Genomic DNA, 19788 nt, shown 5'->3' with positions numbered 1-19788 from the left:
AGAACAAACATCACATACACTTGGGAGGCTTTGAAAAATGTTTATTTAGCCGGGCGCGGTGGCTCACGCCTGTAATCCCAACACTTTGGGAGGCCAAGGTGGGCGGATTACGAGGACAGGAGATCAAGACCAGCCTGGCTAACACAGTGAAACCCCGTCTCTACTAGAAATACAAAAAATTAGCCGGGGTTAGTGGCAGGAGCCTGTAGTCCCAGCTACTCTGGAGGTTGAGGCAGGAGAATTTCTTGAACCCAGGAGGTGGAGCTTGCAGTGAGCCGAGATCGCGCCACTGCACTCCAGCCTGGGTGACAGAGTGAGACTCCATCTCAAAAAAAAAAAAAAAAAAAAAAGAAAAATGTTAATTTTTTTGCTCATGCCACAGTCTCCGGTAGTTGCTGGGAACTAGGGTGGGGAATTCTCTGCTCCACACAGTCTTTCATGAATCCAGGCTCCTTTCCTGTTGTGGGTTCAGCCTCCTGTAGCTGTTGGAGGCATCTCTAGTCAGCTGGTGGTTGGGGAAGAGGTGAGGATCAGGGAGGGAGGATGGGAGCACCCTGCTTGTGCTCACATTCTGCTGGCCAGAACTCACAAGCCACCTGAAATGACACAAAGGTCTAGCTGTGTGTGTAGGAGAAAGAAGAGAGTACAGATATTGGAAGACGGCAGTGGTCTGTGCCCCAGGTCCCATGGTTTAGGGAAGTGAACCTTGGCACTGGATTTCCTGGCTTTCTAAATCTCCCTTTATAGGGAACTTAGGGCCCAGTCTGTGGTGGGTGGATTTGCCTGGTTCACAGCCTCTGCTCAGCCTTCTTTCTGCTCCACAGGACAGCCTGGAGATGGTGGGCTCCTTGTCACACTGGGTGGGGATGTAGGCTCCACGGGGCCAGAGATGGGTGTGCTCTATGTTCAGATTAAGGGACAGACGGCACATGAATCCCTTCAGTGCCCTCCACATTTGGTCACTAGGGAGGGGTAGGCTGAGCAGTAGCTCTTGGGTCTGTAGCAGTGTGACCCTAGAAGGACTGTCCAGCTGAAAACAAGAGCCTGGGGTGTGGGGAGGGGAGGAGAGATGGGGGTGGGAGGGCAGGGGCTACTCAGGATTCCATAAGACCTGGGTTTAAGTCCTGGATCCATCATTAGCAGCTATGTGAACTTGTGCCTCAACTTTCCTCAAATATGAACTTGAGATAATGAAATTACCTTCCTCACAATACTGTTCTAAGAACTGAATGAGGAAAGGTTTACAATTCGGTCCTGGTTGTTCCACTGGGGAGGGAACAGAGATTGGGGGCACAGGGCTCCCCTGGCCTGGGGGAGTCTGGCTCACTCAAGTTCTCAGCCACTTGCAGGGCAAGGACCCTGCTTCTCTTGCTCCGGGTCCGAGTGGTCTGAAGCCCAGTGGGCAGGGCCTGTGGTGTGAATGGACTCGTCTGCAGTGAGTGAGGCAGCAGGCAGAGCTGGCAGACTGTGTGGTCTCTAGTGGGTACCAGGAGACCCTGGAGGGCCTTGTGGGAGGCTGTCCACAGCGTGAGCCAGTTCGCCATCTGGGGTCCTGGAGTTTCCTCCTGCCCTTTGAGTTAAAAAAGAGTCAGTCCTGGGCTGAGACTTAATTGTTCTAGTGCTGAGTGACCTTGTGTCAGGGGAAATTGGATGGGGCAAAATGTTTTCTAATTAGCAGGACTCACTGACCTTTCCCTCACTGTCAGCAGCTTCTCACAGGGAGGCGCAGAGCAAGGGGGCCTGGAGCCCCACATCTCTCTAATGGAGCCTATGTCCAACAAGGAGGTGGATGGCTGGATTCGGGGCCCTGGGAGGACTTCATGTGGGAAGCAGACCTCAGGAAGGGCCTTCAGTGATGGTGTGGCCCAGGATTCTCACCTCCTTAGTCTCCGGTCCTGTCCATCTCCGCAGCATCCTAGGCAAGAGAAGCGGAGAAACACTCAAGCCACTGGGGTGGTTAGGACACACTGGTGGCAATTGTTTAAAACGTTACCTAAAACAAGGTTAGGCAAAAGCAGTTTACAGGCTCTCATAGATGGGAAGGACGTGTGAGGGTCACATACTGAGAGGAACCAGGGCTGCGGCTGCTGGAAGGAGCCTCACCACTGCCAGTGTGCTTCCTCCCCATCGTCAGCATCTCTGCTTCTCTCTGCATGCCGGCAGCTCTCTCTTAGGGCACGCAGACCTCTCCCCTGCAGGGAAACATGACTGCCAGCAGCCCCGAGTTAGCGACTATCATAGAAACCCAGTGTATTTCTCTCTTGTTTATCGTTCTGAGACCTGAGTCACAGGCCTGTCCAGCACTCAAGACTTTTTCTTTTCTCTATTTTTTGAGACAGATTACCACTCTGTCCCCCAGGCTGGAGTGCAGTGGCCCGATCTTGGGTGCAAGTGATTCTCCTGCCTCAGCCTCCCGAGTAGCTGGGACTACAGGTGCACACCACCACATCCAGCTAATTTTTGTATTTTTAATAGAGATGGAGTTTCACTATGTTGGCCAGGCTGGTCACGAACTCCTGACCTCCCGCCCGCCTCGGCCTCCCAAAGTGCTGGGATTACAGGCGTGAGCCAGCACACCTAGCCAAGAATTTTTCTTTTAAACCTGGAGTTTGGAGATGCTCACTAGTCAGACAGAATCAGCCACCACAGCCCACTCCCTCAGCCAGTATTACTTTGACGCACTAAGTTAGTGAGGAACCAGGCCCCAGATTAAGAAGCAGAACTCACACTGTCATCTGCTGTGCGCCTGGCTGGCTCATGCATACCCTGTCTGTCTAATGTGAACCAAAGCCCTGTGGCGCACCCTGTTGGTTACCCCCTGTGGTTACCCCCACACAGAGGAGGAAAGGGAGTCATGGGAGGGAGGACCTGGGAGGTCTCTGGGCTGGCAAGTTGGGTGACACAGGTCGGGTTGGCTGCAAGCCTGGGCTCTGCTGTTGTAATCATGAATGTGTGTGTGTGTACAGTTGTTTACAATGTCAGTGTGGGTGTGCTTGTTTGTTAGAGAGACATGCCACTGATCCCATGGTGAGGAAAATCCCAAGCCCTCCCCCTGATTTTTGCCAGTGTCTGGGGACTCCTGCTCCTGGCAGCCCATGTGTCCCCAACTCCTGTGTCCTTTAGGGACCTCTGTTGAGCCCTGCCTCTATTCTGGCAGAATTAGAGAAAATTCCTTAAAAAAAAATAAAGTTTAAATTCACTTTTTAAAGTAATAAAAAAACTCACAGCACGAGTTTTGATGAGATTTGGGGCAAGGGGGGCCACAAGCTTGGGTTGTATGGCCACCTCCCCCTCTTCTTCCCCTGTTGTCTCTGCAGCTCAGAAACCCCAATTTCCTGGCCTGTGTTATGTGGAGGAACTGAGCTCACCCCCCACAGCTTCATCTCCAAACCTAGCAAGGATCCTGCCCAGATCTGGAGCTCCACCTTTTAATAGAACTTATTTTCTCTCCTTAGAAAGCAGTGGGAGTGGAACGATTCTTTTTCCTGATGCAGATATGTAAAACTGGGACATTGCTACACATAATATTTTAAACCTGTCTTCCCTCTTACCAACGAACACGTCACTAGCACCATCTAGGCCAATACATTTCTCAACATCAATTTCAGTGGCTGTATTACATTTTATCCTACGGATGTGCTCTCATTTATACTCTAAACCCCTTTTATTGAACACATCACTTACTCTGAAATTTTCAGTGTTATGATGGATGTTGCAGTAATTATTCTTATGTATGCACAGAACCCCCAGAGGACATGACTACTGAAGGGTGTGCTGGCAGGATCACGGGTGAGGATCTAGCAAATTGTCCCAGCTTCATTGGGACTGAGCTTTCACCCTCTTTGCACTACTTTGAACTGCCATTTTCATCATATAATAATGATTTAGTAGAGCTCTTTTTTGGTTCAACCTACCTGTTCTTGTATCAGAACTAAAATGTTTAATTTTATACATTTGAATATTTGAATAGTGGCACAATATAGAGTTCACTATTCCTCAGTATTTTCAAGGCTGCTTCTTATCTGTTCATTCTTTTGGTTAACTTGGGAATCATTTTATCAAGTCTCTACTTCCCAATTTCCTTTCAGTTTTGGCTCGAAATGATATTCAATGTATACATTGAGTTACATTTTGCTGCATAATACTGAGTTACATTTTGAGTATTATGTATTACTCATAATACATATTGAGTTACATTTTGCTGCATAATACATTTTCCCCAAGTTTAACACCTTAAAGCAGCACATACATATCTCATACCCTTCTGAGGGTCAAGAATCTAGGAGCAGCTTAGCTGGGTGACTGTGGCTCTGGGTCTCTCACGAGGCTGCAGTGAAAATGCGGGCCAGGGCTGGAGGATCCCTTCCAACCTCACTCCATGACTGTTGGTGGGAGGCTTCAGTTCTCCACCTGGCTCTCACAATATAATTTCCCCCAGAGTCAGTTATCAGACAGAGTGTGCAACCAGTAATCTGTCTGTTAGAACATGTCACTTCTGGCATATTCGACTGGTCACTCAGCCCAACCCTAATACATGCGAGAGTGACTATGCAAGGGTATGAGTTCCAGGAGGAGAGCATCATTGGAACCATATTGGAGACTGGCTAATACACAGATTAATGGCACATCTGACAATACGGGGTCTTTCTGAGTGTCAGTGTGGTGTGTTCCTATATGAACTTAATTCTATTAAACTTAATTAAATTCTAGGTATGCTCTCAGCGAAGATTTTTACTTTTGTTCATTACAGGTCCCCACACTGTTAAATTCATTCCAAATTAAAGGATCTTTTCTTTTTTTCACATGGCATTTTCTAAGTAATTGTTGCACTCATATAGGAGATGCTGTTGATTTTGACACCCATAATTTTTCAGTGGAGACAAGGCAGACACTACTCCAGACTCTCACCTGCTATCACTGATCCTTACGTGTGGCTGTGCCAGGCTCAGCTGCGCTGAGATGATGGGGCTGTCTGGCCATCGTTGGTCATATGGACTTCAGATTTGAAAGGATTTTATGGAGAAGCAGAGTGCCTGATATGACTCTCTGGGACCCCCATTTCTGCCCTCCTTGACTCCCACTGGCCAGGCTGACTCAGTTCCTATCACCTTCTCCTGGACTTTGGCCAGAGTCCACTGGCTGTTCCCCCTGCCTCCTGCCCTCTCCACACCAGTGCCCTCTCCACACCAGTGCCCTCTCCACACCAGTGCCAGAGCTGCTTCCAAGAGATGCCTCAAAGCCCGCTTCCAGCTCAGGAACCGCAGGGGACATGGATGGTTTCTCCATTGCCACTTCCTAGCCTTCCTGGCATAGGCAGGTCTGGTTTGCCTGCAGGTCCCTCTCTGGGGTGGGTCCCTGCTCCATAGATGCTGAGCCTCCAGAAGTCCATCCTTTTATATCACATTTGAAAACATTTGAAATGCATTATAGTTCAGTCATATGAATTATATAAGTATATCCTACTCATTGTATAAAACAAATAACACAGAATTGTCTAAAGTGTCATCTTTCTCCCCATTCCAAGAAGAAGCTAAGAAGCAATGCTAAACAATTAGGAGAGTCATCTTCCGTATTCTTCCCTTTGTCTCCACAAAAGCAATCAGACATACAGAATTTTAAAAATTACCCTGTGCACAGTATTCTGCATGGCGTCTTTTCATTTTATCAACGGTGGTCACTTCCCTCGCCAGTTATAACAGACAGTCGACTTCATTGTGACAGGAGCAGAGCTCCATGCTGGGCAACCCACCCCCACAGAGGGACACTCGGGGGTTTCCAGTCACTTGCACAACATAGTTGCGTGCGTGGGCCTCCAGGGCCCGGAAGAAACTGCGTTCGCGTGCAACATTAAACACGCCACATGGGCTGATGAAAAATGAAAGCAAAATAAGACCAGTTGAAAGTCGGCAGAAAACCTGTGTGACTACTCCGTGGCTCCCCTGCCTGGTTTCCAGCCGCGGACTCTTGCTCTTCAGCGCGACCCCTGCTCCTGGGGTCCTTCGGGGTCCTCCCGCACCCGCGCCCCACACACTCGGGTTGCGAAGCCGAGTGCCTCCCCGTGCGGCCGCCAGGGGGCGCCCCCAGGCCGGGCCGAGCGCCGCCCCCGCCCAGGAGAATTAACAGACGCGCGGGCACCGAAGCTGGTCTTTCCAGAAACCGCACCCCGCCCGCTCCCGGGCTGCCATCCGCGGCTGGGTCACGCTTACGTCTCCGCGATTCGGTGTCTCTTGGCCTCCTGCCCCACTGACCTGGGAGTGCCAGGAATCACCCCACCCCCAGCGAGGTCCCCTCTGTTGCACAAAATGGGCGCTAGCTGGGGTCATTCTAGTTTGGCCTCCTCACCCTCCTCCAGGGTGGCACCATCACCATTCTCGCCCGCCTCCAGCCGGCCCATTCCTGCTGCTCCCTACAGCGTTGTCCCTGCCCCGTGCCCGCTTGTGGTCGTAGGCATCTTGCAGCCCGGGAAAGACAGAAAGAAGCTGCCCGCAGGAGCCCAGACCCCGGGTGCCTTCCTCCCCTTGTCTCCTCTCTGGACTTGGGGGTCCCCCACCAGCCACGGCGAGAGCGAGAAAGATAACAGCTGGGCGGAGGCTGGGGAAGACCCTCGGTCTCAGAAACTGAAAGGAGCCAGGACTCCCGGTTGGGGGAGTCGGTGCAAGCCCTGAGGTGGGAGAGGAGGGCGGATGGGAGTCCAGGACCACAGCTCTGCAGGGGACAGGCAAGTCCTGTGGCGGCTCTAGGAAAGTCTGGGTCACACTGGGACCTGCCAGCTGGACCTGGGTGGGGAGGGGTGGGGCGCCTGACTCTACTCCTGTGACCTGGACATTGCCCAACTGAGCAGGAGCTTTGACCCTGTGGGCTTACAGCTCATCTGAACCTGCTTAGTCCGTCTTCCTGTTGTGTTAACCTTGCAGAGGGGGAAGAGTGCCAACTCTCCACCCCGCTTCCATCACTCCTGGGTACCTGATCCACCTTCCACCCTCATGGGTAAGGAAGGGGACAGGAAGGTCACCAATCCAACCAAGCCACAGTGCCAAATCCTGTTGGTTCGTTTGTTTTCCCCTGGTTGGGTTATGTTTTCAAACCATCAACAGATTCATAGCTGCTGGTGGATGTCAAATTTCAAAATAGGGGAGTCCCAATCCGGTGACTTGTCCATTAGGAAGTCATGGGCAAGCCACTTACTTTCTCTGAGTTTCAATATCCTTGTCCCAATAAAAGGGCAACTGTGATTAGCTCTGAGCACATATTGCAGAAGTCAACATCCCGCCCTTCCAGTGTGCTTCTGATCAGGCCCAGAGGAGAGCCAGTTTCATCTTCTTTCTTTTTGGTCAACTCCAGACATCTGCAACAAACAAGAAGATGAACAACAACCATTAAAATTGGCCCCTGGAGAGTTTATCTGTCAGCACACGCATGGCTGCAGGATCTCATTATAGGCCAAAGGGAAAGGATGTCTGCTTCCTTTCTGTCCTGGAATTCCGTGATAAAATCCCCTCCAGTTGTCTCTACTGATTCCATTTTGTTTTCTTTCTTGGCTATAACACAGATAGGAGGAAAAATCTTTCCTCCCTCAAGCAGAGTTTTAAATGCATCACCTCAGAATGCCAAATGTTCTGGAAAGGAAGAAAGTTGGTAGCGAGGGAACCTGCAGAGAGAGGGACTGAGAGGGCTGAAGGGCCCAGCAGCTCCTGGCAGGCTCCTTTGGTCTCTGTTTGAAATTGGCTGAAAAGACATGGAATTTAGTAGGCAAGTCTGCCTCCTTCTCCTCCTCTTATCTGCAGAGGAGAGATCGGTTCCCAGCTGGCCGGGGCAGTGTCATTGATACAGCTGGTGTCATTGTTACCTCCACTAACAGATCACTTGACACCTACCGGCTCAGGCAGGGCTGGGACTGGGCATTTCCTGGCTGAGCTGGAGGCTTCGGCCCGCCCCATTGTCCCAGAACCCCAGGTGAGGCCAAGACATGGGCTCTGCTGGGATGCCATGCTTGGTGACCCAGCAGAAGGACTAGATTGCTCCTAGTGGGTGCTCCCCCTTGCAGAGTCCCAGCTGCCCCTTTGGGTCCTGTTGCCTGGCCTCTTTTGCTGTCCTGGGTAGAGGAGATGAGTTTGTCGCTGGCTGCAAGCTGAGGCCAACTGACGCTGCTGTGCAGAGAAGGGGCACCGAGAGTGGCCTCGGATTGAGGAGCCTGTAGTGCAGAGCAGCCCCTCGGGCCTTCCGCCTGGCCCTGCTTCCCTGGCCGGCTGCCCTTCTGGTGAGTGCATCCCAGGTGGCATCATGCTGCAGCAGATCCTGCACGACATGTACATTGACCCTGAGCTCCTCGCCGAGCTCAGTGATGTGCAGAAGCACATCCTCTTCTACAAGATGCGGGAGGAGCAGCTGAGGCGCTGGAAGGAGCGGGAGACTTGGGAGTCCCTGGCCCAGGACAAGGGTCTCAGGCCTACGAAGACCAAGCGAGGTACGTGGCTGGGAGTCATGGAGGGATGGGCCACCAGTCCCCCAGGAGGTAGAAAAATTAGCAGGGCCAGGCTGTGTCGTTCTTCAAGATGGGCACTGGGGTGATGAGGCCTGGGGGCTTGAAACCCTTGTCCTATGGGCATCAGGTCCCATGAGCCTGTGCTTTTGTCTTTTGGCCAGGAACTTAGGGCTTCGAGGCTGCTGCAGAGGCTGCCCAGAGGCCCTTATCGGGGTGGGGGAGTTGGACTTGCTTTGTCTTGTTGTGGAAGGCCCGAGTTCTGGGAAGACACCACTGAGACTTCAGATTGTGCTCCAACGTGGTTGGCAATGGTAGGGTGAACGAGGGCATGTTTGTGACCCTTGCCATTGGTTCTGGGCCAGAGTGTGGTATAGACATGCAGTTCCTCTCTCCTTGGCAGGCGTGGCAAACCAGTTCTCGGCTAGGGCCCCATCTGTGGACTGTGCCTCTCCCTCCAGGTCCTCCGGCGGGAGGATGCCGTGGGTTGTCCCTGGAGTCTCACTGGGCATCCGGAGAGAGGGCATCAGGGAACATCCCACACAGAGAATGACCATCCCCAAATGGTCGTGGCAACTGCAGATGAGAAGCAAGGGCCTAGCCTACATTTCAGGTGTTTTGTATGCAAAGTCTTGTGCTAGTCATATCCTATGGACTGGTACACCTGGGGGTGAAGGAAGTCGTTTGGGACCCCTGGGCCAGAAACTGGCAGGCTGCTGAGGCTTGGCTTGGCACAGGACTCAATCCTGCTGGGGATGGTAGTTTCTGTGGATGCTGCATGCACTTTACAGTTTGCAAGGCTTCGCCTTTTGAAGTTTTCAATCCAGGACAAAGTCCTGTTTCAGGGCTGAGCACACAGCTCTCTTGGTGATCTGGCTCTTCTCCATGCCAGACTCACTGCTGGCCATTCCCCACCAGGTGCCACAGGCCATGCTCGCACCATCTGGACCTGCTTGCTCTTGTCTCTGGTCTTCACGTGAGTGGCTCTTACTGTTGGGAATGTCCTGCCTTCATCCACCTGACAGACTCCATCAGGGCTGGCCCCCTGCCCCGGAATGTTCACGGATGCTCTTGCATAGGGCAGTACTTGCTCCTCTGTGGCTGCCTGGCATGTAGGACCCACCCCTGCCCTGGCACTTGCCACCCTGTCATTGTCATTCCTCATCTGCTTGCCTGCTCTCCAATGGGCTCAAAGGCCCTGGCGTGTGAGGCCTTACTCCACTCTGTCTTCCTCCCCTGGGCCCAGCACAGAGCTGGCACATGGTGTTAAAGACACAGCAGGACCCTGCCGGGGAGGTTGGGTCAGAGCTGTGACTTGGCTGCAGGTGGCTGGTGCCAAGGCTGGGGCCTTCCGGGCTGGGCTGCGCTGGCAGCTGCATCACTAACTGGTGGAATGACAAGCCACCTTGCCAGCCCCACCCGGCCTGAGCCCTGGGGACTCGCATTGCCTGCATGATGACTCTTCTGGGAGGGAGACGGATGCCTAAAATTTTAACTGCAAAAATATTTGTACAGAGATTTGTCACACATTGACATCTACATTTTCATGTATAAATTATACATTAAACTCATTTGAGTTTCTGGTGCAGAAGATCCTTTTTCTGGTAATTAATTTTCTGATTTATAAAGAATGGAAAAGCAGGGAAGCACGCTGAGGAATGTGTGTATCCCAGGTCAGGATCCCACTCGGATCCCGGCTCTTTGCTTTGGTCCTGCCTTCTGGAACTGTCTGGGCATGCCACTGCGGAGCCTGGGGGCTGGCCCCACCCAGGAGCCCGAAGAGCTTTCAGCTGGATGGTCCAGGATGTACAGGATCTGCTTCATGTCCTGGGATTGTGATGAAGGGTGGCAACAGCCTGTGAGCTTTACATTGACTGGGTGCCTACCCAGCCCTTGCTGCTCCCATATCCCTGCAGGGTGGCAGGGCAAGTTCCCTGATTTCATTTCAGTTAAGGAAGGTGAGGCTCAGAGAAGTGATGCGCTACATCCAAGGTCACCCAGCTGCTACATCTCATGACTTGGACCTGGGGTCTGGTGACTGATTTTTTTTCCATTCATTCACTTCCAATCTCGGGACTCCAATTAAACAAATGAGCTGTACACACATTCACTTGTTCACTCATTCACTAATTCATTCGCTTATCCAGCATTACTATGTGCTGACTTCTGTGAATGGGACAGTGCTTGTCCTGGAGACAGCGGGTAGATGGATCATAGGGAACACAGCCGACTCGAGTGCCAAGGGTGAGGCTTGGTGCAAAGCAGCCGTGCCGTGTCCCAGGGCGGGAAGTGTGCGGGGACGGGCTCCACGGAGGAATCTTCTCTTCCTTCCCTTGATGTTGCCAGAGGACTCAGAAGGTTCTCCAGATGCTTGTGAGACCCCAGCCCCCAGCTGATGTCCAGGCTCTTGACACTGTCTTGAGAAAGAACTCAGGAATGAGTCAGAATGATAGGAAAGGCAAGAAACTGCTAGTGAGAAGCGAAAGTACACGTTTGAAAGAGAAGTGCGGGCGTGCTCATGAGAGTGTGTCACGCCCAGCAGAATCTGGGTTTCTAATTTTATGGGCGTTTCTTTAATTCGGGGATGGAACAATTCTTAGGTGTTCTGGAAGAGGAGGAGATTTCAGGGAACCCCTTGGGTTACTGTCTCCTTCCTCCCTTCTTTGGGTTTGCCCGAAGAGCCATGGACAAGTCACCCTGAGTGGGATTTCAGCCGTTTTTGCTCTCTTCCTTTCGGTTTCCTGCTCTCTTGTTGTTTCTTTGTCTTGTTCTTGTTTACGCTGTTGTTTGGGTTTTCCATGCTCCTGTGACCACCCAGTGCTATTCTTGTCTCATTGACAGGCACCCTCTTTCCTGGTCCCCTCCCCACACATTTGTTCTGAAGGAAGCACCTGCTGTGGCCCTGCTGAGCTGTTTGCCGGCCCCTTGGGATCCCTGAGCACGACCTGGCTCAGTCCTGATCAGCGTAGAGTGACACTGGGCCTCCTCTGGGCCATCATCCCCAGTGCTCTAAAGCTTCCCTTCTCCCCTCTTTTCTGGGAATATTCCTCGCCCCTGGCAAGCCTGGCTTTGCCATCCATTGGGCTCAAGTAACTCTCCCCGTGGCCCTACAGACAGGCAGGCAGGACAAGGTGTGCCTTGTGCCCGAGGACCTCACAGCCCCGGAGTTGTGCCTGGTGAGGGCGCAAGTAAACACTGGTGATGTGAATCATTCTCATTTACAGAACCTAGGAGGTTTTCTTGATTCTGGGATCCACATTTGGAACCCACAGGAGTAAGCTGGGGTGAAAGCTTAGAGGTGGACTGTGAAAGGTAGGAAGGAGAGGAGACGAGGGCGTGGCTGGACACGTCACTCCTCTGAGCACATGGCATTTCTTTTCTGTTTTCACTTTATGCTTTGGCAAGAACCCTCTGATGTTCTATACTGTTGTGGATGGTGTGGACCCCTCAGCTTGGTAGGTTTTTTTTAATCTAACATCATGTTTATTGCTCTATCGCATTTCTGACAGTTTGTTGTCCAGTATGTTGAGTGTATTGAGACTCAGAGAAGGCATGTTATCACATTATGTCCCAGCAAGACTTAAGTCAAACCCCTCTAGCATGGCCACGACCTGTGCAATCTCGTCCTCTCCTCATTCTGCGTGGCCACCTCAGGAACGCACACCCTGTGTTAGGAATTATGAACTTCACAACCCTGTGGACTCCTCTCTGCTTACTCAGTCATCCTAGGTTCTTGGGGCCAGAGCTGGATGTGACCTGGGGACACATGTCCACACTACTGACCAAGGAAGCTTCCCTGTTTGGACCTGTCAGTTCTATATATATATATATATATATATATATATATTTTTTTTTTTTTTTTTTTTAGACGGAGTCTTGCTCTGTTGCCCAGGCTGGAGTGCAGTGGCGTGATCTTGGCTCACTGCTACCTCTGCCTCCCAGGTTCAAGAGATTCTCCTGTCTCAGTCTCCCAAGTAGCTGGGATTACAGGTGCCCACAACCACACCCAGCTAATTTTTGCCTTTAATAGAGACATGATTTCATCATGTTGGCCAGGCTGGTCTTGAATTCTTGACCTCAGGTGATCCACCTGCCTGGGCCTCCCAAAATGCTGGGATTACAGGCACGAGCCACTGTGCCTGGCCCTGTCAGTTTTATCTTGATTGACAGTTTCTGCCACTGTTAAATTGGTTCCTCTGTGACCGCCTCCTCATCCTTCTGGATGCTTTTGCCTGGGAGCCAGACGTCTTTCCCTCCTACTCTTCCCACTCTCCTGTTTGTGAACCAAGTCTGCACACTCAGGAAGCTGCTTCTTTCCTTTGGGTTTCCTACCAGGCAGCCAGCTTTCCTGTGCCTGCTCCCTGGCTTGCCCTCATTCCAGCCAGTGGAGTGCTCTGAGCCCAGTGGGGCTCCAGCCTCCACTGCCTCCATTTTCCACAGCTGGGCTCAGGATGTGCTCCCAGATGCAGTCCTGACCTGGGGCCTAAAGGGCTCATCCTCTTTAGCATCCTCTTTATTCCTCAGCATCAAATCACTCCCACTGCCCTCATGGGAGGTGTGTGACACCATCCTTCTCACTAGGCATCTGGCTTCCCTGTTTCCTGGGCCCATCCGGTAACCACAGCAACCTTGCCTGCTGGGCTTGGGCCCTCCTGGCCTCCATGTGTCCTCTTTCCAGGCATGGAAGTCCCGACCTTGCATGCCAGCCCTGCCTAGACCCCTGCACGGAGCCCTGCACCTGCCTGCCAACATTCCCATGGTGGCCTTGATCTCAGTGCAGTCCCTGCCTCAAGCTCATCCCTACATTTCCTTCCCACAGCAGCCGCAGACCTTTGGACACACGAGTTAGCTCACTTATCCCCCTGCCTCGGTGGCTTTCATGGCACTCATGAAAGGCACAGGTCTTTGCTGGCACCTGCCAACCTCTTCAGGCTAATTTCCACCATGTGCATCCCACTGCGTGGAATGCTGTTTCCCCAGATCCTCATGAGGCTCTTCTGGGTCATTATTCATCTCGGTTGAATGCAGAGTTCTTCACTGGCCACCCACTCTCAATGAGCCGCATCCCAATCTCTCTCTTTGAACACTTGCCTACTTTTCTTCCTAGCACTTAGCATGTCTGCAAGTGTCTTTAAAAAATTATGGTAAAATACATGAAATTTACCATTTTAGCCATTTAAAGTGTGTAATCCAGTGACACTTAGTACATTCAGAATGTTGTCCAACTATCACCACTGTCTAGTTCCAGAACATTTTTCTCACTTCAAAAACAAACCCCATAGCCATGAATGGTCCTTTCCTATCCCCCCCGTGCTCAGGCCCTGACCACCACTGATCTGCTTTCTGTCTCTGTGAAGTTGCCTCTTATTCCTCTTCCTTCTCCTTCTCTTTCTTCCTCTTGTTCCTCTCCTTCTTCTCCTTCTTTTGCTCCTCCTCCTCCTCTCCTCTTTCTCTTACTTTCTCCTCTCTTTCTTCTTCTCCTTTCTCTCCTCCTCTCCCTTTTCTTCTTCTCCTTCTTCTCCTCCCTCTCTTCTCCCTTTTCTTCTTCTTCCTCTCCTCCTTTCTTTTCTCCTCCACTTCTCCTTTTCTTCTTCTTCCTCCTCTTGCTCCACATATCTGTTTGCTTGTTTACGGTCCATCTCCTCCATTAGCCTGAAAGTGCCATGAGACCATGGATGTTGCTTGCATTGTTCCAGTTTCTATCCCAGCATCGAGAACAAGGCCTGGGGCGGAGTTGGAGTGTGCGTGGGTGAGTAGCGGCTAAGGTGCTTACATGTGTGCTGTGGCAGGGGTTTGACTGGGGACACAGATGCTAAAGGATTGCTTTTTTGAGTGAAAGGCTGTGTGCTGCGCATTGTGACCCCTCCACCCCACTACACATCAAAAATCCTCTCTGAAAGTATAGAAATCAGAATATATGTGTTCCTTGGGATTTGTTGTAGAGGCTGATATATAATAATATATGTATAAGTAATGACAAATCTGTCACCTTTTCACTTTTACTTATCTCTCATTCCATTTTCTTTTTATTTTTTCTCTCTTTCTTTTTTTAAAAAGAAATTTTAAAAAGAAATACTTTTTAAAAAGAAATATTTTTTATTTTTTATTTTTATTTATTTATTTATTTATTTATTTTTTGAGACGGAGTCTGCTCTGTCGCCCAGGCTGGAGTGCAGTGGCCGGATCTCAGCTCACTGCAAGCTCCACCTCCCGGGTTTACGCCATTCTCCTGCCTCAGCCTCCCGAGTAGCTGGGACTACAGGCACCCGCCACCTCGCCCGGCTAGTTTTTTGTATTTTTTTTAGTAGAGACGGGGTTTCACCGTGTTAGCCAGGATGGTCTCGATCTCCTGACCTCGTGATCCGCCCGTCTCGGCCTCCCAAAGTGCTGGGATTACAGGCTTGAGCCACCGCGCCCGGCCTATTTTTTATTTTTTCTTGAGACAAGATCTTGCTGTGTCATCCAGGCTGCAGTGCAGTGACACAATCTCAGCTCACTGCAACCTCTGCTTCCCAGGTTCAAGTAATCCTCACACCTCAGCCTCCCGAGTAGCTGGGACTACAGGCATGTGCCACCATGCACGGCTAATTTTTGTGTTTTTTGTAGAGAGAGGGTTCCAGCATGTTGCCTAGACTGCTCTCAAACTCCTGGGCTCAAGCAATCCACCAGCCTGGGCCTCCTAAAGTGCTGGGATTGTAGGCGTGAGCTACTGCGCTGGCCACTCATTCAATTTACATTTCTTGTTTTAGGATTTGAACTTGGGTTTTAGCCTGACCAATGCTCCTTTTTTTCTTTGCATTTACTTGGTGCATATTTGCCTGTATCTCCCACTGCGGCCTTTCGATGCCATTTTGTTTTAGGAGACTCTCTTGGAAAATGTATATTAAATAGCATACGGTATTTTAAAGCTTACTTTTATAAATGTATTCAAGCCCATTATTTTTATCAGGAATGAAACATGGTCTACTGAAGATGAGAAACATAAGCCTATTTTTATATTCTTCCCCATGATTTCATTGGTGTAATCAAGGATGGTAAATCAGTAGTTGATTTTGTTTACATTATGTATTTCATCTCTCAAGATTTATATTTTATGCTCATAGTAGAGGTTTTATAATGAAATCCCAATAACAATAGTTATTTGGATGTTAACTACACTTTGTCTGGTTTCATTGCTCCCTACATGTTTTCTCTCTGAGGGGCAGTGATAAATGCTTTATTTCCCCTTTGCCCCACTGTGCAAATGATTTGTCCAATCAAGCAGTGCACCCCTCACTGTTGGGATTCTTAGCACATTACACTGAAGTCACTAAACACCATGAGAAATTCTTGCTTAAAGCTGCCTTGCGCCCCATCCCTATTCTTGCTGTCATAATATGTTCTCGGGACACCATTGATTTTGGCATGCTGATTTTCCTCAACCTCCTTCTTCAGTTTATTTTGTTAGTTCCAACAGCTTTTTGGTTGATTCCCTTGGACTATCTAGGGAGCCATGCTGCACAGGAACACTGGGAAGTCAGTAGAGCACATGTCCTGGATATCTGGACCGTAGCTCTTTGTAGCTGTTGTTCACAACCCCTTTCCTGGACACTGGGGACAGTGATTCTAGGACAGCGCTGGGAGAGGGAGGAAGGGGTTAGGGAGGTGACTGACAGAATCTCCTCCCTGGTGTCTCTTAGTGATGTTTATTTACCATTAGTGCCCCATTTCTTTTGTTAAGAAAACATTTCCTGTCACCATGCAAATATTCAAGGAACAATTCTCTGGAGGAAATACTTGATCACGTGTGTATAAGGAGAGAAAATGAGGTGTCTAGAGGTGAGGGACAGTGTCCAGAGCCCTATGGAGGACACTAATTATTTCCAGGAAGACAAGAAGTAAGAAGCCTCTTGTGCCATGAGAGTTGGGAAGGTGGGGCTAAGTGTGGGTCTGAGAGACCAGTTAAGGCAGCAGGTGGTGAATGAGATATTGTCAGTTTCTGAAGGGGAGTCCCAAAATCAAACAAGAAGAAAATCATTAGAAGTGGATTTATGGTGACACAGAGCCGTCCACCTGACCCCAGAGAGATGTCCTATCACCTGTCACCTGTAGGTAGGTACCTCTTGAAGCTCGGGTGGGTATTTGGAAGGCAAGCAGACCCTGACACTCTTCCAGACTTCCCACCCAAGGGATGCTCCCTTAGCTCATTTTCTGAGGGATTCTACGGTGGGAAATAGTGTCATGGATCATTTTTCTTTTTTCTTAGACAGAATCTCGCTCTGTCGCCCAGGCTGGAGTGCACTGATGTGATCTCAGCTCACTGCAACCTCCACCTCCCAGGTTCAAGTGATTCTCCTGCCTCAGCCTCCTCGTAGCTGAGATTAAGGTGCACGCCACCATGCCCAGCTAATTTTTGTATTTTTAGCAGAGATGGAGTTTCACTATGCTGCCCAGACTGGTCTCAAACTCCTGACCTCACGTAATCCGCCCACCTCAGCCTCCCAAAGTGCTGGGATTACAGGTGTGAGCCACCGCGTCCGGCCTCATTTTTCCACCCTTGGGTGGGCTTGATGCTACTTTCAAAATGCCTATAGCATGGTGGATGGATCCAGGCAACTCAATTTCATCCTGATTCCACTGGGGTGGCTTTGGAAAGTCACCCATGCAATGAGAATAACAACTCTTTCCTGACAGTTTTTGGGAGAATTAAAAATGCTTCTTCAACAAGGGGGCAGCTTCTGCCACCATGTAGACACCTAAGAGCCAGGTCGTGTTCGTCTCCTTCCTTTCTTGGCTCTGCTGGCAGATCCCCTTGGAATTAGTCTGGGCCTCTTCCTGAGTGCTCCTTCGCTTGCCCTAGTCTATGGGACCAGCCACATCACTGCCTAGCCAAACTCAGTTTTTCTGGAGTCTCAGCAATGGGGGGGTGACTTAGGGAGTGAGGTCTTTCCTGTGAGTCTCAGATCATCAACCCTTGTGTACTTTACAAGTGTACTTTTACTTTTTAGGATATATTGGAAGAAATTCAGTTTTTCCAATGAAGGGTCACTCTTGATTCTTGGGATGCTGATGAGCTTTTCAGATGAATGATGTAAAGATGAGGCATCATGGTGGGTGCAGGAAGAGCCCACGGAGAATTGCTGTGATCTGCTGGTAACTGTCGGCACAGCCTGTGGCCTGGGACTCTCTGATTGTGATTGTGTGGCTAAACACAGGGCTCCCTCCTGAGCCGGCCAGTGGAACAAAGACTAGGGATCTCTGAGAGCTGTGATGGGACTTGGGGTGTGTGTGTGTGTGTGTGTGTGTGTGTGAGTTTGGCTTGTGTTCTGCTGGCATTTGGGGCATGGAGAGAGATGCTGGGGCCAGACCTTTCTGTTCCATTTGCCTGAACCATGAGATCCAGTATGGCCCTGCCGTGCAGTGGGTGCCCCAGCCATGTTTGTGGCCTTGACATTGGTGGGGCCTCACTTTCTGGCTCCCAGCCTCCTGTTCTGCCTCCAGATGGCAACCAGAAAGGTGAGACAGCTGCATGGATGAGTGAGCTCCTCAGGGGTGTAGTCTCAGCATCCCCCTTGGAGCTCAGACCCTTCATCTGTAATGGGCACGGGCTTTACTGAAACCACCTCCCTCCAGGGGAGGTTGTGGGGATTGAGTGAGCCGTGTGCAAACTGCCTGAAGTCCACCCGGTGTGCACAGCACCTGCCGAGGGCTTCTGGTTCCTTTGCAGCCTGCCACCTTGCTCTTGTTTCCTTTCTGCCTTCCTCAGGCCCAGCAGTGAGGTTCTTAGTGAGGCAGCTCCACCTGCAAAGGCTACCAGGGCCCACTGCTCCCCGTCTTTCACACCAGTGCTTTCCAAAGCTGCAAAACCTCACCTTACCAGGTGGGCAGTGAGAGGAGCCAGAGCAGAGGCCGCTGTGAGCAGGCATGGAGTCACCCATAGTCACCGGTGGCGACGGCACTTGGCACCTGGCAGGTTTGGGCATCCCCAGGGGTGAGGGTGGTTTTTGTGGTTGTAGAGAAAGATTAATATGTGGAGCCCTTAACTGTCAGCTTTGAGTAATCTGTGTCCACAAGGAAAGAACTTGCAGCCTTAGTCAGCTAAGGGCTTTTGGTGGGGAGCTGGGGGGCAAAGGGGACCCTGGAAGCTAAGGAGGATGGGTCGGGTGGCAAAGCAAGACCTAAAGGCAGCTGCATGCTGTAATATGAAGGTGAACTCCTCCAGATGGAGGGCCTGTCAGGCTTGTGCTAGGCCCTTTAAGGGCCTCAGCTTATCTTACTCCTCAGTGACCTGGAAGATGCACCCCTATGCATTTCATAAAACCTAAGAGTGCTTGATTGAAAGACACACCCTTGGCTGGGCACGGTGGCTCACACCTGTAATCCCAGCACTTTGGGAGGCTGAGGCGGGCGGATCACGAGGTCAGGAGATCGAGACCATCCTGGCTAACACAGTGAAACCCCGCCTCTACTAAAAATACATAAAAATTAGCCGGATGTGGTGGCGGGCTCCTGTAGTCCCAGCTATTTGGGAGGCTGAGGCAGGAGAATGGCGTGAACCCGGGAGGTAGAGCTTGCAGTGAGCTGAGATTGCACCACTGCACTCCAGCCTGGGCAACAGAGCAAGACTCCGTCTCAAAAAAAAAGAAAAAAAAAAAAGAAAGAATAAAGCACAACAAGGAAAAGTAAAAGTAAAAGAAACATGACTTGATTTTTATTTTATTTTATTTTATTTTATTTTATTTGAGACAGAGTCTCGCTCTGTCACCCAGGCTGGAGTGCAGTGGCGCGATTTTGGCTCACTGTAAGCTCTGCCTCCTGAGTTCACGCCATTCTCCTGCCTCAGCCTCCCGAGTAGCTGGGACTACAGACGCCCACCACTATGCCCAGCTAATATTTTTTGTATTTTTAGTAGACAGGGGGTTTCACCGTGTTAGCCAGGATGGTCTCCATCTCCTAACCTCATGATCCACCCGCCTCAGCCTCCCAAAGTGCTGGGATTGCAGGTGTGAGCCACCACTCCTGGCCAACATGACTTGATTTTTTAAAATCTTAACAGATGCCAAACTTAAAAAAAGAATGAAACTGGATTTAAATAGAAAAATATTTGCAACATATATAACAGGCAAATAATTAATATCCAGAAAACATAATGAAGTGCTCCAAATCAATTAGCAAAAGACAAATAACCAATAGAAAAATGAAGAAATAAATGAACAAGCAATTCACAGGAGGGAAATTTCAAATCACAATGAAGATGCAAAAAGACATTCAACTTCACTAATAAACCACCTCCATGTAAATTAAAGCAATCAGATTAGCAAGAGTTAGAA

General features: G+C 50.4%; 1 protein-coding gene across 2 annotated transcripts in view; it reads left to right on the top strand.

The window, feature by feature from the left end:
• Positions 1–8162: 8162 nt before the first annotated feature.
• SH2D4B (SH2 domain containing 4B) overlaps positions 8163–19788 on the top strand; it is a 120075-nt gene continuing 108449 nt past the window's right edge. For both annotated transcript variants that reach the window (XM_005565277.5, XM_045399973.3), the window contains exon 1: positions 8163–8464. In XM_005565277.5, the coding sequence (XP_005565334.3) occupies positions 8281–8464 (184 nt within the window). In that variant the 5' untranslated portion in view covers positions 8163–8280. The remainder of the gene's footprint in view (positions 8465–19788) is intronic.

This window comes from Macaca fascicularis, chromosome 9 (genome assembly GCF_037993035.2).
Source record: "Macaca fascicularis isolate 582-1 chromosome 9, T2T-MFA8v1.1".
In the NCBI taxonomy this organism is placed as follows: Eukaryota; Metazoa; Chordata; class Mammalia; order Primates; family Cercopithecidae; genus Macaca; species Macaca fascicularis.
Note: the sequence above shows the minus strand (reverse complement) of the source record. Positions and strands in the feature narration are given on the sequence as shown.